We start from the raw sequence: 25,282 nt of genomic DNA on the forward strand, positions 1-25,282 counted from the left end.
CAAATAGGAACAAAATTTAAATATTGCTTTTATAAACTTAGAAAGTTGCTACAATAACAGATTTTGTGTTAGCATTTTCTGAAGGATATAAAGTCTAAAACTGAAATGTCTGCCATTAAGTGATTTCAATCCTCAAGGATTTGCTAGAAAACCACAGAATTTATGAGGAGCAGACCTAAATTTTGAGGCAAAAATCTGGACAGTCTGTGAAAATCTGGATAGCTGACAGGTATTCCAGTAATATCATCTGTTACTCAGTAACAGTTCTGTCAGGAGTTGTGGCCTCTCTAAATACAGTAAGGGAGGCAACAATTCTGTTATTGTCAGTACAAATGCCACTGTCAATCTTTGCGAGATATACGTAAAGTAATCTCCTGTGATATCTCGTATAAAGAGCTGGAGTTGACTTGATGCTGTTGTGGGGAGGGGGGGGGGCAAATTATTGAAGATGCAGAGAAATATAAAGGGGAAATATTTGGAAATATTCAACCACATGGTCCATAGTATGGCAGTACTGGGGATTCCAGCCTAGATTCCATTGTATTAGATTGAGAGCACAGGTACTGAATCTACTGATGTTTCAGGAGTAGCAGTAATGATGCGTTTTCTGGATCTTGCCCTGATGCAATCACCTGATGTAGGCAAGAGGTGTGTGCCATAATGCCAGGTGAGGGAATATTCTAATGTATGCTTTCTCTACCAAACATTTGGTCTGTTATGACAGCAGAACAGTTAGTGGTGTCAAACCAATTAATGTAACAGTAGAATGTGAAAACAGGTGTGAGGAGAGCTTCCAGTCAGTGCTAAAATTTCTCATTATAATGAGTCATCAACAGCATCATTAAAGAGATTTGTAGAATGTAGAGACAGATTAGGTTAAAGCTTTTATTGGTATGTACAGACAGACATCAACGAAGGCAAGATTGCAAATCCTTCCCAATGCAGTGTTTGTTTCTGTTATCATGCACAGCTTTTTATATCAATTCCCTTGTTCTTGTTATACTGGTAACTGATAAAGCATAGCCTTTTAATTAAGCTTCATTTAGCAGATACAGGTCAATGAACCTAACTTTTCTAGATATGTTTATCAAGATTGCGAATCTTCTTTCTTCCATCTTGGGTGCCGCTCAGGACATACGTGTGTAAAAAAAAAACAAAATCTTAGCTAGAATCTAAATTGTATCATATGTCAAGGCACAGCAATGACTGGGTAAAACTTTTTAACCCCCATTAAGCCTGAATGGAGAGAGAGGGGTAACCCCCAAACTGTGTTTCTTTTTTTAGTTACCTGACACTTCCACACTCATTTGGACTTGACTTCCATCCATCACCTTTAAGTCACTCAATCCTTTTAGGAAAATCGGAGCAAAAGTCTTCTTGTTCTGGATAGCCTTTGCAGGTTCAGGTTTTACAGCAGTTTTCTTTTCTGTATTGTAAGAGATGAAATAAAGCAGAAAAAGAAAAGAAATATTACATTTTAAAAACAATGATGGATGGCATCAGACAACAGCACTGTGCTAGGATTTTCTTTTAATAAAGATATTCTTGAAGTATTGTCTCCTAATTTTATGTTCTCATTCGTAAAACAACACAATTCATCTGACAGTAGAGATGTTAGTATGCCTTTACCTGAGAGATACTCACCTATCCCTCTATTGCCTGATCATTGCCACCACAGCTGCCTCTTAACAGAGATTTACTCCTGAACCGAGATGGTACTGGTACACAGAGGTACGCCATCTCTGTGGCACAAGCTAGCTCCACTAGTGTTTTGCTCCATTAATGTTTTTATTTTTTTGTAAAGACCATCTGTCTGACACTGTTAACGTGCACGTATGAGATCCAGCCCAGGAATATTTTTTCATTATGTCAGCTGAACTTTAAATTTCCCACATTTTCAATAACAAATCCATTATTCCTGCCTCTGTGGTATACAGGGATAAAGTCCTGACTACAGTCAGGACTGATATCAGTAAATGCAAAGAGAAAAGAAGAATTCTAAGTGAAACACCAGCACTGGCAGAGTTAGTTCATAGGTAGGTGCTAGGTTATCTGCCCAAAGGCATTTATAAGCCTAGCCAGAATGTGTTGGCTTTTGCTGCCCCCTTAGATTAGTTCCTTGTGTCTCTGTCCAGCAGAGCCACTTAAGTGATCCCCGGGGTAAACTTTCTGTTTCCCATCCACTCGTCAAGGATTGTCTTGAAGAGTGTTAGTGAGGAGCTCTGCCTAATGTAGACTGGAATCTTGTTCCAGAGCATGGGAAGTCTCTGGGGCAGGAATCTATCCCTCCAGCATGTCCTGTTTATTGTTGTGGTGAGGTTTAGATCCCTAGAGAGTGTGTGGCTTGAGGGGATATGGTTTTCTTTAGGTAGAGCATGTCCATCAATTCTGTGTTGGGCATGGCCTTGTAAATCAGGCAGAGATCACCTCTGAGTAGGCGGTATGCAACTGAGAACAGCTGGAGTTTCTTCAGTCGAGTTGCATAGGGCATCTGTTTGAGGCCAGTGATCCTCTTGGTGAAGTACTTCTGTGGTCTTTCCAGCTGTTGCAGATGTCTTGTAAGGTACATCCCAAATGGGGCACTGTACTCTATGATGGGTCTGATGAGTGATGCGTAGAGGGGCACAGTGACCTCTTATGATCTTGATGTAAACCCTTTTGTGATTAGGTGGGCCACATAGAAGGATTTTCTAACCACTTTGGCAATGTGATTATCAAAGGAGAGATTACTATCTACTTGAGTCCGCAGATCCCTTATTATGTCTTCTGTATTTAGGGGGCTACCACCAATGTGGTAGTTTGTGGGTACTTTGTTTTTTCCAAAGGGGATAACTATGCACTTTTTGGCATTTAGCTTGAGGCCATGGTTTTGACACCAGGCATCTGTCTCAGTGAGTCCCTTTTGGAGGATGTCTGTGTCAGCCGGAGAGTCAATTATAGCCCCTAGTTTGCAGTCATCTGTGAACTTGGTCAGCCATAGTCCTTCTGTGCTTGCCTGTACCTCTGAGAAGTATATGCCAAATAGGAGGGTTTTAGGACTGAGCCCTGGTGAATGCCACTTGTAACCGATTTAGAGTCAGACCTAGCTCCCGTAACTCTTACCATGTGTGTTCTGTCCGTGAGCCAGTTGGCAACCCATTTTGTGATGTAGGGGTTTATGTTCAGGCTGGAGAGCTTGTCTATAATACCAGAATGGGGAATGCTGTTGAAGGCCTTTGTGAGGACTAGGTAGGCTGTGTGGTCCACCTTTCCCTCGTCTATAGCTTTGGTAACTGTCTCAAAGAATTCCACCAGGTTTAGGAGGCATGATCTGCCCTTAACAAAGCCCAAACTGGGTACAGTCCAGTGTTTGGAGGTTTCCAATGTCTCTGTTAATGAGATCCATGATGATGCACTCCATAGCTTTGCAGACCAAGCTAGTCAGGCTTATAGGGCGATAGTTCCTGGGGTTTGTTGTAGCTCCACCTTTGAGGAGCAGAATAACCATTGCTGTGCGCCACTCTATGGCCACGTAGCCTGTGGAGAGGCTCAGTTTGAACAGTGTGTTTAGGTGAGGGGTTAGTTCATCTTTGAGCTTGTGTAGGACGCAGCCTTGGACACCATCTGGGCCCACTGATGCTGTGTTTTTGGCTTGGAAAGGGCTGTTTTAACCTGAGTGTCTGTGATTTCAGAGGCACTACATTCTTCTGGTATGGTTATGAGCCCTTTTGGGGGTGTGGGAGGCTGAAGTTCACACTGAACCTGTCTGCCAAGATGTTGGCGATATCGGTCGGTTCAGTGTATTTTGTGCCATTCTGCACTAACTCCAAGCAGAATCCAAGTAGAATCTAGAACAGCAGTTGTTAAAAACAGTATAGTTAGCACAGCATATAAAATATTGCATGATAACTATAAGAATCAATCAGAGGAGATTAGAAAGGATTGGGAAGAGAGACTGGATAAGCAATTCACAAAAAAACAATGGGGAGATATATACATATATATATATCTATATATATCTATATATATCTATATATCTATATATATATATATATACATATATATATATATATATATATATATATATATATATATATATATATGTCTCCCAAATACGCAACAAAGTCTAGAAGATTTAGGATCTTTGCTAGGAAGTATTTACATGGGTATTTTTATACCCCAAGCAGACTCTACAGAATATTTCCTCAGGTAGATAGCAAATGTTGGAGGTGTGTTGGGGGAAGCAAGAGGTAATTGGGAACATATTCTTGGGAGTGTAATGAGTTGGCAGACTACTCCATCAGAAATACTGGGTGAGCAAATTGGTATAACTAAGAAAATAATTTTTGAGCTATAATGCAGAATTGGAATTGCCTAGACATGGTAAAGCTTTGGCTGCCAAAAAAACAGTTACTACAAGATGGAAATCAAAGTCTAAACCAACTGTACTAGTAGTAGTGAATATAGTAATGGATAAAACAACAGGAAATGGGATCTTAAAAATAGGGTAAGTGCAAATTGCATCAAAAATGGCAATTGCGGGAACAGCACATGCAGAATAATGTTTTGGAAGAGAAATGAGGTTTAAAAGAAGGCAGGATTTGAATGGGCTATTTAATAGGTTCATAGGTAGGTACTAGGCTATCTGCCCGAGGGCATTTATAAGCCTAGCCAGAGTATGTCGACTAATGCTTGACTGACAATGACTGGATAGACAAAAAGTGATGCATAATGTCTGCAACTAAAAAAATGTCAACATGGTTTGTTTTCATTTATATAAATATATGATTGCCTATGTCATACATGATAATTTAATAAAGAAGTTTCTTGTTTAAAAAAAAAAAAGTCCTAGCTACAGTCAAGGTGATCTGAGTTCATCTAACAGCTTGGGTGCTATAAGAGCCAGAATCGCCAATTGTGGGGAAGGGAAAGTAGTTTTAACCAAACTGACCACCATCAACATGCAAGAAGGGGCTTTCAAGGCAACAGAATGTCCAAGGTTGTGGCCTTGGGCTTGTCAGTCTCAAGATGGTGATGGTAACTCCTATAACTTGTAGGATGAAGTACAAGCAAGGGGAAGTTGCTTGATGTCTCATGGTGTTGCTGGTGCTTACGTTGGCCACCAAGGGCAGGGTTATGGTCCTAAATGAAATGCCCTCATTGTCTGGATGCCAGCAAGGGCACTGATCAATTCATGGATGCTTGGATAACTGACTCTCTGTCTCTTGTCCAGGCCTCAACACACTTGGGGAGACTTGAAACTGAGCAAGTGTAAAGTAAAAAAAAAAAAAAAATACAGAAAAACATTAGATCTATTAGCTTCTTATAAGTACAATAAGAGAGATGTAAATGTTAGCACAACTATATTAACTAATAAAATTGGTACTTACGTATTATCGCAACCAGATTTTTCACGGCACTAATGTCCGCTTCCCGATCGTGACATGTGCTTGTTAATATTTTCCAGAAGTTATCTACTGTGTTTTCTTTAATACTGCAGGCTGGTTTCAGGAGTGTGATCCAAGAAATGTAAAAAAAAAACACTGTACTTGTTTCTGTATGCACTTTACTGCCAGCGTGTTGCTTTTTGCAAGTCCGCCCGCTGAACCTTCCTTTTTTTCGTGGCAGCAAATGCTGTCAAGTAACGGTAATAATTTGGGCTGTATTCTTCCTTAACTGCTGTTGTCAGATGAAAGACAGAAGATCTGTGGGTATAACTGGGATGATTTCCATGTCAGTTTTTTTCATTTAGCTTGTGTGTGTGTGTTTTAATGAAATTGTAGTTCTCAAACCCTTGTAGCATCCTAGTTCTACACAAATACATGTGAATGTATACTGTCTGTGCCGATGTCATTGTTTTACACACACACAGCTCCGTGTACTGAGGGAAACATTTTTGGAACACCTACTTCCTTTTTTGTACATGACACTGTCAGGGTTATGGTCAGTGACTTTCAAGGGAAGCCAGAAGCCTTTGTACTGCCATCATTCTTTTCAAAATTATCTTGTGTGACATGACTGTTAAGCTTCTCAGTGTGCTATACAGCATGCTCATGTTCTATTGCAAGGCAGCGGCAGTAAGCCAAGATATAAAAGAAGCATACCTAAGCAGCGATAGTCTTTTTTCTGACATTTAATTGATAACAGTCCAGAAAAGAAGACATAGTGGTAAAGAAAACACACCAAACAACTTTTTCACAACGTTTACGAAGATATTTCAGGATCGGAGAGCAGCCACTATTGCCATGAAAAATCTGGTTGCGATAATACGTAAGTACCATAAAATCTCCTTATTGAAAGGCATCACAAATTAGAGAAAAACATGACTCCATAATGGAAGTGCAAGAAACAATAAGTCACAGCACATCAAAAAATAAAGGGTGATTCAACCAGAATACCGAAGTCTGAACCTTGTTATTGCACTCTTCAAATATATTTCAGAGGGGCTTTACCCTTGTACCCCCCCCAAACTTGAGGGACTATGTCCCCACACTACTGCTACCTATACACTGCCATCTCATGAGATTGCTGTACCTAGGGTTATGGAGAGAATACTGTGAGATACTGTAATCCTGCAATTAGCACACTTCCCCTAATTATATTTATTTTCTTATAGAAACATTTATACTAACTGTGCTTGAATGTTTAATGGACACCCAAAAAACAGACAGGAACTATTTTATTCTGGCCATCAACACATCATTTTCCATAGAAATGGTGTTGCTATCACATTCAGTGAGATCACAGAATTCTTTCATCTCCTATATATCAGTAATGACATCCTACAAAGCTCGATTCCCATGGTTTTGACAGCTGGAAACTTCAATGGTTTAGGTCTATCACTTCAGCCTTCCCCCAAAACCAGGACAAGGAATTTGATGAAATGACTCTTGATTCACTGCTGCCCTTACTTGCCACACTGCACGACAAACATGTTACACTAGTTATTTTTACCCACTCGCCACCTCAGGTTAGAAAACAAAATGTTGCTTTCTGTAGTGAAACCAAAACTCTCAGCTGGCAAAATGCTATATTCCTATGCTGTCTCCAAGTTATGGAACGCTCTTCCTCCCCCTCCCCCTCTCAGAATGATCAGCAACCCAGCCTCCTTCAAAAAATCCTTAAAATTCCATCTCTTCTCTCAACGGATATGCTCCTGCTCCCTTCCAAACACCTAATCAGCTGATTTCCCACACTAGGTTCCTATCTCTACCTACCTACATACACTTTCCACCCACTCTCTTCTATTTCCCTCCTGCTTCTCTCCCCTCCCTACTTCACAATTCCATCCCAATCTTTTTCCTCCTGCCTAAGTACTTCTATACCCGCAGCCCTATACTTCTAGCCTCATACTACTATATACCCCTATCCTGCACTTTTAATCTTCCTTATCTTCCTTTCCTGCTCACCACTATCTTTGACTCTGCCTTTATACTATCTCATCTATACATTGTACCTTTCCACTTTCTCCTTCTGTCACATATCTACCTCCCACCTTACATCCACCCCATGAACTTCCTTCTCTCTAACACACCAACACCTTTGTTAATATGCTAATAGTTTATTTGAATTTGAAGTTAATATGCTAACAGATGTGCAAAATTCTCTGTTACTCATACGCTGTTGAAAACTGCCTTGTAAAGATATTCTATGTATCAACGTTCTTAAATTGTACTCTGTGATCTATTGTATAAAGTGTTTTGCTTTGCTATGTACATTGTGGAGCGTTTCTCCCCGGGCCTCCACTGAAAATGGGCTCTTCCTAGGCCCAGTGGACTTTCCCAGTCAACAGATGCAATAAATAAATAAACAATGCTGTCCTTTTGTAAGAACACAAGGATGACAGGCCACTATAATGGTCATTTGGAGATCAGATTTCATCATATTTGTAAGTTGTATATTTTCCATAAATTAGTCCTCAATGACAACTAAAAGCTTTGAAAAGCCCTTAACATTTCTAGTAGTTTGACTTCTATCCTTCTTACAAATAGAACATGCATCACTCAAGCTCTGTCCTATATGTGGAAGTTATCATCTGGAAAATAAATACTGTTTCCAGACTCCGTAAGAGATGAACCAAAAGTATGCACAAGAAGATTGGGCTATTACACTGTCTTGTCCTCTTTCTCCTTATACACTCCTATCTTAGAACAGACATGCTAAAGCCACCCACCTTATGTCACAAATGGAACAGTGGAACAGATTCTGTCAAATGCACAGAGATGCAAACACTAAGTCACTAAATCACAAGACAGGAGACCATTACAGCATAGTCCTAAATCTCATCAAATGGCCACTACTTTTACATAAATGGCGACACACCATTCATTTTGGTAGTTTTAATATGTTGTTGTGAAAACCATATCTATAAAGACACCAAAGTGTCAAAATGTACTCTAATCATGGTCACTGTCATGGACATTTCTCCTCCCCCTGAGATGCAGCAAGCTTGCAGATGATCATACTACAAAAAAGTGCACAGAGGACTTTACCGCATATAGAAGAGTATTGCTTCAGTTCTTCTGTAAAACGTTAGTATTTACTCACAGGCAGAATTTGAAAAACTATCAACTATGTTTGTGTCACAGAACCCCTTTCATTCAACTCAATTTACAGACTAAGAATGGTTAAATCTTTCTTTGACAAAATACAACAGTTGTCATTAAGCTTATAGTGAAGATGGTCTCCAGAATCCATTTATTTGCAAACTTTGCCTCATCACATTGTTTTGAACTTCTGTTATTGAGATATTTCTGTTCTACAGGGTTTAAGCAAATGCTTAAGTTCCACAAACTGAAGACTTGACTTTTTGTTGACTGAGTCAGTCCTGCTATACATATTTTATTTTCAAGGGTGACCAAAGGTGGCATTCGCAGGCAAAATTTTCCCAGTAGACCAAAGAACTTTCCCCTACATTTTTGATAAGTACCATGGGATATTTTAGATCCACCTGAGGTACTACTGTGTCGAAAAGATGGGACTTTGCTTTAACATCTCATCCAAAGGATGGCATCTCAGGCATGCAGCTCTTTTCTGTGCTAGTGTTGGTACTGGAAAATAAATCCAAGCATTTGGTATGGGAATAGAATCCATAGCTTTTAGATTGTCACAGCATCAAAGGTAAGTGTGTTATCTGTTGTCCCACTGACACTGATCTTGCTATAAGTATGTGGCATTCAATTGCTACTCAGCAGTGATTCTTGGGGAAGATCTCTGGGTCACAAGTGCCTGCAAGAAAGCCTCTAGATGATTATTTCTGAACCTGATATATTAGATTAAAGCTTGATTGTGTATATAATAAAAAATGTATTTTCTAATAGAAATAGTAGTGTCTTGGGTACTAAACATCTAAAGCCACTGTAAATAATTTGTTTTAAAGGATTACTTTTAATTAAAACAGCTACATGCACACTATTTGAATAGACTGACTTTATATACTGTATACACTAAACAGCTAACATTTGTTATTGGTGGTGAAGTCAGCTCTGAACATGGGACTCAAATGTGGTTCTGACTGACTGCAGATAGTCCACAGATAACCTTTATAGTGGCACATTGGCCTTCAAATCACATGGGATCACCTACTACCAAAGTTCAAAAATCAGATGCAAGAAAAACAAATACAATTCTTCTTCTACTTCTTTTGGCTTTTTCCCGGTTAGGGGTCACCACAGCGGATCACCTGTCCACTCATGATTGGCAGTGGAGTTTACAGTGCCGAGGTGCCAGCCCAGTGCCCAACCTTCCACAGAAGGCACAAACACACACACTCACACCTAGGGCCAATTTGGAGTGTCCAATCAAGAAAAACAGATACAATAATCCATGAAAAAAGACTAAAGTAGTGTTAAGCATTGAAATTGCTACACCCAGCAATTACTATATCTTACTTAACAGGAGACACAAAGAGTTAAAATACCAGGATACCCACACAGTTCCAGTAGTGCTAGGACAAACAGGAGTAATAAAAAATACTTTACAACTGGACTTAAAATGCTATCAATACATGTAGCCCCATATGAACTGCAAAAGGAGGCCATTCTGGGCACAATGCATATACTGAGAAGAGCACTTTTGGCTAACATCAAAGGCTGAAGTACTACTGATTTCATGAACTTTAATATACCCTAAAAAATTAAATTATGAATTTAGTGTTAATAATCTAAGCATTTGGAGACATTAAACCTAAATAAAGACTATGTTGCTGCTTGATTGGTATATGATTGCCAACACATTTCAAATATCCCTGTCAGATAATGGCATATTTAAGAAAAAAAGTTATTCTGAAGAATTCTTATGTAAGCAAAATTGTACATGACAATGCATTTGAATTATTTTCTTCAAACTAGAATCATATCAGTACTCAGGTAAATACAGTAAAAATATCTGCAAGCCATTTTACCTTAAAAGAAGTCAATAACAAACAAACTGATAAATGTAAGAGCATAACTGTGATGCCCACCACTGCCACCAATATGTGATGTCCCCACGCTGCACCAGTAATCATCAAGCCTGAATCCTCACCACTGACACTGGAGAGGGACGTGCATTCGAATACAAATAGACACACTTAGTATTTCCAGATGCAGACCTCTCTGCATCAAACAAAATTTCCCTTAAGAGCACACAGGGAACACACACAGCCTGGGGTCTGGGTGTCTCTATATCCGTTTCCCTCCAGGTCCCCAATAAGACTCCACAGTGGTACAGCTGTAGGGTTAGGTCCTCAGCAGAGTGTCCAAGCAAGTCCTTCAGTATCCTCTCTGTGAACCCAGTGCTTCATGTCCCTGCCCCAAGTAACTGATACACACACTCTCTAGGATTTAATTTTCACACACACACACACACACACACACACACACACACACACACACACACACACACACACACACACACACACACACACACCTGGGAAAGGTTGGCACAGATTACCCGCTCTACTAGCTTTGCCCAGAATATAAGGTAGATTCACTGCCAACAGTCAGTTACTATAAAGCTCTTACAAAGTGTATACAATTATACAGTGCAATATTAATACTAATACCAATGATAGTAGTTGACCAGGATGGCTAGGCAGTGGCACATACAGTGTCACCAAATAAATATAAGCACTCTCAAAGGTTAAGTATTTTCTACAAGGACCAGCTACAATAAAAGTTTTAAATATATTTAATAATAAATAATAAAAAAGCAAAAAAATACTGAATATATATTCACAGTAAACCACAGAGTTCAGATCACAGGAAATACTGAAAATAACTTTGATGGACAGACAGACAAATATAGAAAAACAATATCTAAACTAAGCTTCATTATATTCCTGAATAATCTAAAAGAATTGCTGTTCTCTAGTTAAGTTATTTACTGCCACATGACAAGACGCTGTGGGTGAGGGTCTTTCTAGTTAGGTTCCTCCAAACAGAGTACTCAGTACTCTGAGATTTCTGTTTGTAATATCTGAAATATAATTTCCAGGAAGTCTAGCAGAATGACCTCACTTGGTCACTTGACTCTAGGTTCTCACAGTATTCTCGTTTGAAGCTGGGACAGGAATTTAGCACAGATGGTTACAATACACGTCTAAATGTTTATGGCAGTGCCTGGGGCTTCCTCTCTTTTTACTGAGCTAATGAACATGGGCATTTTCCAAGACCTTGCATCTCTGGTACTGTTCTGCACTGTGGGGTAACATTTTAATGGTTTAACATCTCATTTACATTTCTCTTATTTTTCTTAATGTAAACTACCCGGTACCTTTAATTCAGTTGCAATAATACAAGTACATTTATTTTCATTCCAGCAGGGTGCAATGTTGATACATTTTAATACAAGCAAAGCTCACAAATACATTTTCAGCACAAGCATCTGTACAAATCAGTTTGATATACAAATGACATACAGTTCTAATACATTTGTAGCACAAGCATCTTCCACAAATTAGTTTGATATTCAAAGGACATATCATTCTTTACAAAACTCCAGCTGCTTATGCTGGCACTTTCCCATATCATGACAATAACACTTTAAGAAAGGTGAAAAACATCCATATACATAGCAGAGCTACCAGTTCACTTTATTCTTGGAAAAGGAATAGTATGCAGTATACATACATACATAAGCAAAAAAAGAGCAGGACTTTTCCTGGAATTCATGAAAGGTCTCATGATAAAAAGGCCCTGCTCCCATAATGTGATATTTTGTCATTCACAGACACATTAGCTGCAATGAAGAAACAATGAAGTTTGGAGGAACCTAACTAGACACATTAGCTGCTTTACCAGAAAGGCTCATCCAGACTCTGCTACACTTTGCTGTGAAGGAAAGGTTAGTTTGCTGTTATTTTTTGTATTTCTGTATTGCCTTTCTATATTTTGAATACTGTGGTTTGTTTTCTTTACCTTGTGTTTTGCTTGCATTCTGTTTAACAGCATATTAAAACTTCAAAAGAGACCACAGCTCTCTCTGTTCTGAGTCAGGCAGAATTTTTCCTCCCACCCATTTAAGTTGTCTTGTTAAATACCACTGTCTTTCTAGTTGCCGTTAATCTGACCATATATCTCATTTCTCTACTTTCGTGAGTAATCACAAACCATCACTTTTGAAATCCCACCCCTTCAATTATTTAAATTTATTGGCCATCCTACAGTATTTCATAGTACCAAAATACAAAAGTAACCACCCCTTTCAGTCCATCTTGCTGTTTTAAAATAGTAACTCTCCACTAAACCTTAACTTTTAAACAGGTAAAACTCAAGTTACCTACTTTCATATCTTGCATTCTTTTCAATCTTACCTTTAAGCATCCCTGTTACTAGCACTTTCTAATACCTAAAAGATCATCTCTACTTGACTCCAAGTAGACTTTTCTCTATCTGTTAAACCTAGCACTTGCTCCTACAGTACTTATTACCTCTCTTATAGATAGCACCCCAAAAAGGCAAACCCAATCTCTTTTAAAGTTTTTTGTCTAGTCCTTCTAGCATGTCGAGGATCAGTTGCTAGTGTCCTCTCCTGCTCAGCTGGTGAACCTGGGAATATTGAGGCAATGTTACAATTGCCTCATGTACACAACCCTCTCCTCCTCCCACAAAACACAAATACAGGCTGAGCTCTCTCAACATAGGACTGGCAAGACCAGTCAGGAGGAGAAGGTTACCACACACACTATAGACCCAGTCTCACATAGTACCATCACAACCTCAAATCATACACATAAACACATCTGATCAAAATTTACCAAAACAGCAGAGGCCACCAAAGCAGACACCCAAACAACCACCACCTCAGAACACAACACCTGCAACACATAGACCTCACAGTCAGAGTGTCAAACAGTCACAGCCCTTAAGGCCAAACACAATGCCAGACACACTAGTCATTGGTGACTCCATAGTCAGACACACACCAGACTGAGTAAGGAGAAGGTCACAGTAAGCTGCCTGTCGGCACTCAGGTCTCTCAACAGCAGGTACAAATATGACTCAGTCATTGTCGGACTACATGAAAAGAGACATTGAGGAGCTCTCTGATTATGTAGCCCAGGCAGGTATGACCCTGACCTTGAGCAGTATCCTACCTACACCAAGAATGATGCCACAATAATGAGATAAGATGATCAGCTTTAACAATTGGCTTAAACTCTGGTGTCATTCAAAGGGGATCCAATGTCTGTCTGCCTGGGATGACATGCTGGACAAGCCACGCTGCTTGCACCTGTCACCCTGGGATTCGGATATTGGCAAAGGCTCTTGCCACCCCATAGTGCCTTTTTAGGCAAGGCTCAAATTCTAAACCTACCACCCAAGAACAATAAAAGGAAAAAAAGTAATGGAAAAGCAGCTCAATTCCAGAAGTGTAAATCTCAAAATGCGAGGCCCTTCTCAGTATGGAGAACATCGATGTCTGTGCAGTGACAGAAACCTGGTTCAAGGCTCCTGAGAGCACCCCAGCACTATCAGGTTTTACCTCTTATCATGCCCCCAAAATCCGGACAATACCAAGAAAGGAGGGTATCCATATTCATCAAAGACACCCACACCTCAAGACTGGTCGATGCATCGGAGACCATCCAGGTGCAATTAACCATAGGCAAGACTGCTCTGCAAATTGTAGCATGTTACAGGCCACCCTCACAAACTCAGGAACCTCACATGGCCTTCCTGAAAACACTAGAGGATAAATGTATCACCAAACACCATCATACTAGGTGACTTCAATTACCCTAATATAGACTGGGAACACTACTCAAGCCCAAACACCCTAGCCCAAAAGTTCCTGGAATTCATAAACTCAAATGCCATGGAACAACTAGTCACCATCCCCACAAGAGGAGAAAACATACTTGATCTCATCATCACGAACATGGGAGCACAATGTTCAACATATACCCCTCACTGGTGAGATCAGATCACAAACTAATCTCGCTGGAGGTCCTCATCCCACCCCACCTGAAATAAAAGACCACAGTAAAGAACTTACACTTCTAAAGACTAGTGTGGTCTCCCTTAAGGCCCCCGGAAAACAGTACTCAAGCCGCTGAATCACTTACAAATGCCTTCTACCAGCACCTGCAGGACTGCATGGATAAGGCAATCCCAAGCAAAACAAAGACTCTTTGTACCAAAGGCAAGCGTCCTCTGGTGGACCCCAGCCATAAACAAACTCTACAACAAAAGGAGGAAGCTACTACAAGATAGAGCAAAATCCTTAAAAGGTAAGACACCCTTGATCACTATAAGTAAAAACTAAGAGCTCTCATAAAATCATCCAAAGCAAATTTTGAGAGAAAAATAGCTAAAGACTCAAAAGACAATCATAAGGCCTTCTTTAGCTATGTTAGAAACCTGGGAGGAAACTCCCAGATATGCTCAGAACTAGTTCAAAATGATGTGAAGATTACTGATCCTACAGACATTGCCAACATACTGGCTGACAGGTTCAGTGCAAACTTCCCCAAAAGGAGAGATATCTCTACCAAGCGCTTGCAGCCCCCAAACATCTCCAACGCCCAAGTGAGAACTGCTCTCTCCAAAGCAAAAACACAGCATCCATGGGACCTGATGGTGTCCCAACTCAACGAGGAATTAAACCCACAGCTAGGACAGCTGTTTAATCATAGTCTTACCTCTGGATACTGCAACTGTGGTCCCACTTCACAAAGGCGGTGCCTCCACCGACCCTGGAAATTACCGGCCCATTAGCTTGACAAGCCTTATCTGCAAAGCCATGGAGAGGATCATAATGGACCTCATAAATAAAGACATAGGGAATTTGCAGACTTTGGATCCATCCCAGTTTGGCTTTGTCAAAGGCAGATCATGCCTTCTAAACTTGGTTGACTTTTTCAAACAGTCACCAAAGCCATTGATGAGGGAAAGGCAGTCCATACAGCCTACCTCGATCTGGCGAAGGCCTTTGATACAATACCCCACTCGGGTATCATTGAAAAACTCATCAGCTTAAATGTTAACCCATACATCACAAGATGGGTTGCAAACTGGCTGAGTGACAGAACCCACAGGGTCAGAGTTGCTGGCGCCATGTCAGACTCAAAGCCTGTCACAAGTGGTGTACCACAGGGCTCAGTCCTGGGCCCACTCTTGTTTGGCATCTACTTTTCCAAGTACAAGCAAACACAGGAGGGTTATGGCTGACAAAGTTTGCAGATGACTGCAAACTGGGCCATAGTAGAAAACACATCTGACACAGATATCCTTCAGAAGGGTCTCACAGAAACGGATAACTGGTGCCAGAGCCATGGCCTAAAGTTAAATGCCAAAAAATGCATAGTCATACCCTTCGGGAAAAACAAGGTTACCCCTAGCTACCAAATAGGTGGCAATCCACTGAGTACAGAAGAAGTTATCAGGGACCTGGGGACCCAGGTTGATAGTAGTCTGTCATTCGACACCCATGTAGCTAAAGTAGTTAGGAAGACCTTCTACATTGCCCACCTTATCATGAAGGGATTCTCATCTAGATCAAGGGAGGTCATAGTCTCCCTATACTCATCACTCATCAGACCACTGATTGAGTACAATGCCCCATTCGGAATGTATCTGACCCGACACTTGCAGCAGCTGGAGAGGCCAAAAAGTTCCTCACCAAAAGGATAAAGGGTCTCAAACATCTGTCCTATGCTGCCCGACTGAAAGAACTCCAGCTCTATTCAGTGCTCAGAGGTGACGTTTGCCTGACATACAAGGCCATGTCAAACCCAGATTTGATGAATATGCTCCACCTCAAAAATCTAGATCCGTCCAGAGCCACAAGGGCAGGAGACTTAAACCTCGACACGTCTATTAATAGGACGTGCTGGAGGGATAGATTCATCACCCAAAGACTCCCTATGCTGTGGAATAAAATCCCGGTATATGTGAGGCAGAGCACCTCGCTGGCCTTGTTCAAGAGAAATCTTGACCAATGGATGGGAGATCGCAGATATATCCCAGGGATTACCTCAGTGTCACTGCTCAACAGAGGCACAGCAAAATAATGGGTATAGTTCCCCATACTAAAGGGGTGGCGTAAGCCACAAAACTATGGGCTAGGCTTGTAAATGCCCTCGGGCAGATAGCCTAGTATGAACCTATGAACCTATGAACCTATAAAGACATTATTATTGGCAAATCTGCATGTATATATATATATATATATATATATATATATATATATATATATATATATATATATATATATATATATATATATATATATATATATATATATATATATATATATATATATATATATAGAGAGAGAGAGAGAGATGCAATCAAATACATTGGGACTATGAATTGGCTACAGTGCGTTTTGGCAAAAATTGTTTTGTACAGTTAGTGCAAAAACTTTTTGAAAGGGAAAATATGGCCCTGGTTTAAAATTAGGCAGCCTTTATATGTCAGTATCATGAAGGTTGCAACCACTCATCATTTACCAATGGTTACTTATGCATACATACATATATACATAAAGAAATAAAGGATTCTATTCTATATATACAGTTATGAAAATACCTTGAATCACTACCTAAATGTACAAACAACCAAAAAATAGCACTTTTAGTCAGGTTATATAGCTTTCAGGTTTGCACTGCTATTTTTTGTCAGTAGTATGTATAACTTTATGTTTAATTTTTTATTTCTTTTACTTTTGTAGCATAAATAAAAACATATTTCCCATCACACACATAGTACACACACACACACACACACACACACACACATATATATATATATATATATATATATATGTGCGTGTGTGTGTGTGTGTGTGTGTGTGTGTGTGTGCACGCATGTGTGTTTACATATAGAGCAAAAGCTAAAGCCAATGATTTTGTAATAAATCATTCATTTATCTTGGCTTGATGTTGCTAAATATTAATATTACAATAATTATAACAGAAAAAAATAAATTCCTTTTATAGTACAGAATAAAACACTATGAGAAAAGCTGTCTGACAGTTCATATTTCTTTAAAGACTAAATATTTGCACACACATGCATCTTCTCACAAGACAGTGACAAGTTTACCTTGTTAATTTAGAAAAGCTTATTAAAGAGAAGCTGAAGACAGACCCTAGCTTAGGCAGTACACACAGCAATACCTACTAATACATTATAGTTCTTATCAGTGTCGTAGCTAGAGGGGGGCAAGAGGGGCGGTTCGCCCCAGGTGTCACTTTTGGGTCTGTCAACTTAAAACAACAAACTGTTTAAGGGCATTCTTCTTTAAGGAACGAGTCCCATAGCATCTCGTATGTGCATGCATTGCGTGCGTTGTTCTTCCTGTCCGCGTGCAATTTTTCAAACATTATGCCTGTAAGAGACAGTTCTGTGGAGTCTGTCCAGTTTGATTTTTTTGCTTCTTCTGTTTACTGGTGAGTTTTCTAATTGCTGCTGCTGGTTCTGTAAAGAGATTCTGCCCGATTTGATCCTTTTGCTGCTGTTTATCTAATTGCTGCCACCCGACTGCACTAATTGCAATTGCTGCTGTTGCCCTTGATTGCCACCCCTGATTGTATTAATTGCAATTTCTGCTGCTGCCCTTGATTTGGAGAATTGTGTGTATTGTACTAATTGCTGTTGCCTTTATTTGCTTGCTGCCGGTTCTGTAAGGAGAGTCTATCAATTTGATTCTTTAGCTGCTGTTTATCTAATTGCTGCCACCCGACTGTACTAAATGCATTTGCTGGTGCTGCCCTTGACTGCCACCCCCAAATGTACAAATTGCTGTTGCTACCCCTGATTGTACTAATTGCAATTGCTGCTGCTGCTCTTGATTTGCAGAATTGTGTGTATTGTACTAATTGCTGTTGCCTTGATTTGCTGCTGTCGGTTCTGTAAGGAGAGACTCCCTGATCTGATTCTTTTGCTGCTGCCCTTGATTTGAAGTGTGTGTGTGTAATTGCTGCTGCCAGATTGTACTAATTGCTGCTGCTGCCCTTGAATTGAAGAATTTGCTGTTTATCTAATTACTGTTGTCTTGATGTGTGTGTGCAATTTGCTGTTTATCTAATTGCTGCTGTCCTTGATGTGTCTGTGTAATTTGCTGTTTGTCTAATTGCTGTTGCCCTTGATGTGTGTGTGTGTGTGTGTGTGTTTATAGGTTCATAGATTAGTACTACGCTAACTGCTCTTGCGAGCCATTTTAAGCCAATTATCCCTTGTGAGACTCAAACCCTGCATCTTGTGTTTGTAAGGCAAACACCTTAACCATTAGGCCACCCTCCCAACCATTTGTGTAATTTGCTGTTTGTCTAATTGCTGCTGCCCTTGATGTGTGTGTAATTTGCTGTTTATCTAACTGCTGCTGTCCTTGATTTGGAGATGTGTGTGTGTGTCTCAAGTGTCCAGATTTTCACAGAATGTCTGGAATGTTTGGCTCATACTTTTGGTCTGTTCCTCTTAAAATTTGTGTTTTTTTGACAAATCAGTGAGAACTGAATTCACTAAATTATGACAGACATTTACGTTTCACTCTTCCTATCTTTCAGGAAATGCATGGTAACACAAAACACTTTATTCTAGCAACCTTCTAAGATTATACAAGAAATGCTTAAAATGTGTCCCTGGTTTTGGGCCTTTGCTTTCACCCCCCCCCCAATAAATTTTGGCTTTTTCCAGATTTCTTGTGCTGCAAAGTTGAGAAATTTAGTTGAGTGTCAAGCAGGGTTTATAAGGAGCTAAGAGTTTCAGGGGAAGAGAAGTTCATGTATGCCAAGTCTTTCTGCATTGTTAGTAGCACAACAGACAGTATACTTGCTTTTGAAGAAGAAGGCTGTGGGTTCTACTCCCACGGTATGTAGATGGACTGCTGATACTGTACTGTGCTGTACTTTAAAGGGAGTGGATGCTGTAGTCCTATGAATGTTCTTCTTTGGAGGAGATACCTAGTAACTATGAACCTATTATCAGTTTGAGATTCATTCCCTATTACAATATTACTAGCTTATCTTTTTTTTTAATTTAACATAGGCAGTTTATTCTTCAAGGGCAAAAGGAACTTTATTTGTAGATGAAACAATGAAATATAAAGTTGTTTGCTAGCAGCAATCTGTTCATTAGTTGCAGATCTCTAATGTGGAATTATTTAGATGACTTTTAGTTCTACAGAGATTGTGCATATTTACTGTTATTGGTGGATTGTAATGACGGAGGTTTGAGTAGACTTTTATTATAGAAATGTTCTGAACTGGCAGTTTTGTCATTATTGGTTCATACATTTTGTTTCATTGCTTAATGGAAACATTGTCAAAACAATAAATTTAAAACACGCTCCAACAAGTGTGCTTATTATAAAAAGAATATAATTTAATACAATCAGGAAGGTGAATCAAAGAACACATGTATGTGTACAATGGGCCTATGATTTGAAAACAGCTCAAAGGTAAACTTTATCCTCCACTGGCCAGATGCATTTTATTTGAATGTGAGTTTCAGTGCTGTTTCACGGGCTAAGAAGTTTTAATGCTAAGTCTGTTTTCATTATGAGACTGTATTGCTTTGTTTAACAGATGTCTATCAGTGTTTGTGCTATAAAATTTAAAATAAGATTTAAATTACATTAAAATAATCATTGTAGAAGTAAAGCATAAAATAGTTTGCACATTACAGTGTACATGGTAAATGGGGGGAAATAGGCAAGTAATAGGACACTGGAATACCTGCAGGGGGGAGGGCTGTGTGTGGGGGCCCATTTGACCATGATTTTGTGAGTGGAGAGGGGTGGCAAACTCAAAGACAGCCCCAGGTGGCACAAACTCTAGCTACGCCACTGGTACTTATCCTGCACAGTTATGATAACCACAGACCTGTGCCTTTTTTGTATACCTCAATTTTAATAGAATTTATTCATTTGTTAATATGGTAAGTGAACTTGTCATCATGGGCCATTTTTAACCATGACCTAGGTCATAGGGACAAGAGTAAATGCAATATGTCTGAGCACCTTAGAGTAACCAATCCATGGAAATCAGGATACCTGGAGAAAATAGACACAGGAGGGGCATGCAAAATCTGCAGTGAAAGACTAAAGCCTGTATCTTGGATCTGTGAGGCCGAAATCTTAACCAGTGAACTCTGTGCTCCTGAAATGCATCATGCTGAGTAACAAAACCCACATACAAACACAATCAGAACTAACAAAGCAGAAAGAAAAGGAAATGGGAAACTATACTGCTTTGAAACAATCACAGCATGTCGCAGAACCAGGTGAAAACAGAACATGGGCAGAGCAGACTATCAAAACTCAAAGTGAACATATTCACTGCACTGAAAAAAAAACTTAAAAATTTCTGACACACAGTGTGACAATGCAAGAGAAAGCAGTGAAAATATACAAGTGAATTGAATTTCATAAGCATCAGAAGTTTAAATACATCAGAGCTTACAACAGTTACCAGGGTGCAGGCAGAAACAAAATATAGACAATTTTACTCAGTTTTTGACACCCAGTGACTGATCATCACAGAGACAACCCCTTGCTACACCTGTCTTCAGTCCTCTGTGCATCTGCTGACAGCTGGAGGAATTCCTTAAAATAAATCTACATGCATCCAGACTACAGTGTGTCTGTCTCATGGGGAACCAGTCTACTGCAGAACTACCTGATCTACTGAAAATGTATACTGCAGAGCTATCTGTTCTACTCAAAATATCTACTGCAGAACTACTTGATCTACTGAAAATGTCTACTGCAGAGCTATCTGTTCTACTCAAAATCTCTACTGCAGAACTACCTGATCTACTCAAAATGTCTACTGCTCAAAATGTCTACTACAGAACTATCTAATCTACTCAAAATGTCTACTGCAGAGCTATCTGTTCTACTCAAAATGTGGATCCCATAAAATGACAAACAAAGCATCTGACTGAATTTGTAACACCCTACATGACTCATCTCCCGCTCTCAAAGATGTATCCTTAGAACAGGGCAAAATTAGAGCTGTTCCAAAATCCACTGCAGTCGCACATGGACTATTAAGCAAAGAACTTTAATATCAGGACAGATGATGACTGGACTTAGGCCATTTAGATCACACATGCAACTGACCACAATATACATCACACCGTGATTTTTCACCGGTCTAGCAATTTGACACTGTGTTGCAGTTATTAATTATTTTTGTGTCTGCTGCATTTAAGTGCTAAAACAAAAAAATAAAAAAGGCGGAGAGCATCTAGTGCTCATATAAAACAAGCTTCCAAATCTTTGAATACTGTCAGTGTTCCTTGCCAGTTTCATGACAGGAAAGGCAGCCTTCACATTTTATCCTGAAATGCAACAGCTTCATTGTTAAAGAAATGTTGACCAAGAGCTCTCATGGCAAACGTGATAAATTCAACAATCCTAGAATGTGTCCATATTAGTCCTGTACTCTGACAGTCTGTAGGTACCAAGAATAGAACAGCATGTAAAAACTTGTCCGGATGAGTATAAACGGTTTTATCTTCTAACCTCAGTTCCTGAAACTAAAGCAATGTCTCCAAATGTTTAACTGAAGCAATTACGCCTGTACTTTTACCAAAACTACTAAATTTAAGGATTAATACAATTATTAACAACGAAAAAATTTTTGGGAGTAGATTAAGCTCACCAACTCAGCTAAATGATTTTAATAAGTGGGTGAAATTTACTGAGCTCCTAGCTCATTTACAGATGGAGACCCTTAGAGTAAAGCTCAAAAGTTAGTTATGCTGCAGTCAGGGATTAGCAAAGGAAACTTCAAGAAAGGTAAAAGACAAAAGAGCTGGCAGCACATACAAGACAATCAGAACAACTCTAGATAAGTGATAAATTCAGACCAGTATCTGGCATCTGGGAGAGACATATACATATGTAAGGTAGACACTTCAAACATGCAGACGGAATACATCATAAATAGATCTCACAGGTTATTATGCAGTTAAAATTATTGTAGCTTTCATGAGTAATATTAACTGTATGAAAGCCAGCCTTTAATTTTGGCTGCTTATGGACTTGGCAAATTCTATAGCACAGTCAAATCAAGCATTTCTGATGGAAGCAATATCCAGTTAAATTTTAAACTGTTTTCTTTTCCATTTTTGATATTCTGAATGCCTGCCAGCAGATTATTAATTAATATGAACCATGCCAAAAAATTGAGGAGACCTTTCTGAAAAAGATGTACTCAATACTACCTTAACAGCTCCTCAAAAGGGTAAGCTACATGAAAAGGTAAATAAATTTTATTTAACTCTTAAGTTTTCATAATACCGGCAGAAGATTTGAACTTCTCAGCTACAATTAATGAATCCTGAAACCTATAAATGAAATATAAATATTCTTCCTAAATACCTACACACAAGTGTGAGGTGCTCCCAAATGTGTAGCAATCCCAGTTCTGCAATTCATTTCATGATGGCCTGGTAAACTGCTGCCATTAACGAACACTGCATTACTCCAGGGTGTGGCAGAAGAATGTACCATGATGTGGATACAGCACTTCTTTTGGGACACGGCAGCTGCAATGGCAAAAGATGTAAATGCCATTGTCCTTCTATGGCCACATGACCTGGCTGGAAAAGGCTTAAGAGTGGTGTAAGAGACATTTGTACCCTTTGAGGGGTATTTTAAGCAAACTGCAAGAATGGCAAAATTTCCCATGCTCTGGCAACCCATGAAAGCAGTGAGGCTAGCATGGTTCACACAATGATTTTGCGTGTGTTGGTACAACTTAAGCAGATTTCAAGATTATGGCTTCATTGGGGAAGAGACAGGCTCAAGCAGACCAGCATCCTAACAAGTTTAAAGACTTCATTAGTAAGAATGTAAACCTGTATGGACGGTCACAGAAAACCACCACCAAAATCCTATATTCGCCACTTAAAAATTTAAACATTTACCTATTTTTTATTTATACATTTGTTGGCTGGGGAAAAGTACTGATCTCAATTGACCATGTTCAGGCTCAGAAAAGAAAGAGATAAAAGTTACAATGCAAAATATGTGAACACAAGATATTAAATGAATAACAATGCATAGTATAAAGTGTAATAACATTAAGGAAACAAAAATGTAATAATACAACGTGGTGGGTTTAGATACGGCACAACATACAGTTAAGGAGTAATTCAGAAAGCACTGATTAAAACATCCAGTTCAGCTTCAGATAGGCTTTATTGCATTATTCTGAAAGACTGTAGAGCAGCAAATGAAACGCTAAAATTGGGTATCGGCAAGAAAAATAAGGAATAGCACAAAACATGGACTACAAAACAATGGATTGAGGGTAGTGACCTTGAGTACCCACAATTTTTGTGGAAGCTCTTGGAACCATTAGCTATGACAGACATGTTCTATGTAAATGTAGTGGTAATCGTGAAAATACAGCATTAGAAAGCAGTGCCTGAACGTCAACTATTGGGTGTAGAAGGCCACTCAGTCATCCAAAATATATTTCATTTTATATCTGTCAAATTATCCACCTTGCTTAAAACTGTGCCGTCTTTTTGGTTACCCAACAGCCATCTGCCATCTTCTGAAGCTTCTCTTTCCTCCTCATAAAAAAGACCTCCAACCCATGATCAACTGGCTGTTTCCCTTCTCCTAGGCTAAAGCCCCACACAGTAGGAAGAACACTGTGAATTCCTGTGGATATGCATGGAGAGGAGGTCAGAGCACTGGTGCCATACAAGTAATACTGTGAGACCTTTTTCCATTATGTCATAATCACAGTACCACTCTGCACACAATGATGTCAATGTGGAACTAATCTCTGGATAATTTGTGGGTGCTTTCCTCACACAGTGTGGAAGTACTTGATCCCTGGTCTCTCTAATGAATGGTGGGTCTAGCCAGCAATCCCTTCCCACTCTCTATTATCTTGAAATAGGTAAGATGGCAAGATATCCCTCATTACTACCATTTTGCAATGAACTCTTCAGTGAGAGGTCTCTTAACTGAAGCCAGGTCTCCTGAACTGCAGTTAGAGCATCGTTCCTTTACTCCATGAACTCTGTTTAAAACTGTGTCATCTTATTCTTACTTTTTTGTAATGTGGCACCTACTTTTTGGATACTCTTGAGATACATAAACATTTACCTCATTTCCATCTCTTCCCCCGTCTTCAAGGCTGTATTTTTAAGCTCTTTAATCTCCCCTAGTGTATGGTTTCTGATGAATACCATGCAAAATGTTGGACTACTACTAAAATATCCATTTCCTATTTATATTTGTGAAGATAAAGTCTCCAGAACTGCACAAAGTACCTTAGATGATGCCAAATTAACAGTTTGAAAAAAGGGATTACAAATTACTTTCTCTCAGTGACTCTTCTTATGTATTCCAGCAATTTTTTGCTTTATTTTTGCCATCTTGCAGCTGATCACATGCTGCCATTGTGACCTCTCTCCATCCAATGGGTACAACGCTTTTCACACACAGATCTCTTTCAACAACCTGTACACCTTTTAATATTACTTTAACAAACACCACCACCAAAAAAACTAACAAATACCAAAGTGCTATGAGTCATAACAGACAATAACCTAAAATTTGACCTGCATATAAACCTGGCCATCAAGAAAACTCATAAAAATCTGTGCTTTCTCTACCAAAACAACCCCCACCTCACAGACTCCTCAAGAAAATCCTTAGCATCATCCTACCTTCTCCCCTCCTTCTCTATGCATCACCCATCTGAACCAACAGTCAAGCCACCTTATTAAATAAATTAGAGGCATGCTTTAACAAAACAGACAAATTTGCAGCTAATGCAGCCTACAGTATATACCTTATATTCACAACTTCAAATTGCCTGCAAAATAATTCACAAACTGCA

The 25,282-nt window shown here is 39.3% G+C and overlaps 1 protein-coding gene across 2 annotated transcripts in view; it reads right to left on the bottom strand.

The window, feature by feature from the left end:
* Positions 1–25,282, bottom strand: part of MYLK (myosin light chain kinase) — a 2,381,262-nt gene that overhangs the window by 948,161 nt on the left and 1,407,819 nt on the right. For both annotated transcript variants that reach the window (XM_044074915.1, XM_044074916.1), the window contains exon 12: positions 1,289–1,426. In XM_044074915.1, the coding sequence (XP_043930850.1) occupies positions 1,289–1,426 (138 nt within the window). The remainder of the gene's footprint in view (positions 1–1,288; positions 1,427–25,282) is intronic.

This window comes from Protopterus annectens, chromosome 6.part0 (assembly GCF_019279795.1).
Source record: "Protopterus annectens isolate FY-2018-M chromosome 6.part0, PAN1.0, whole genome shotgun sequence".
Taxonomy (NCBI): Eukaryota; Metazoa; Chordata; order Ceratodontiformes; family Protopteridae; genus Protopterus; species Protopterus annectens.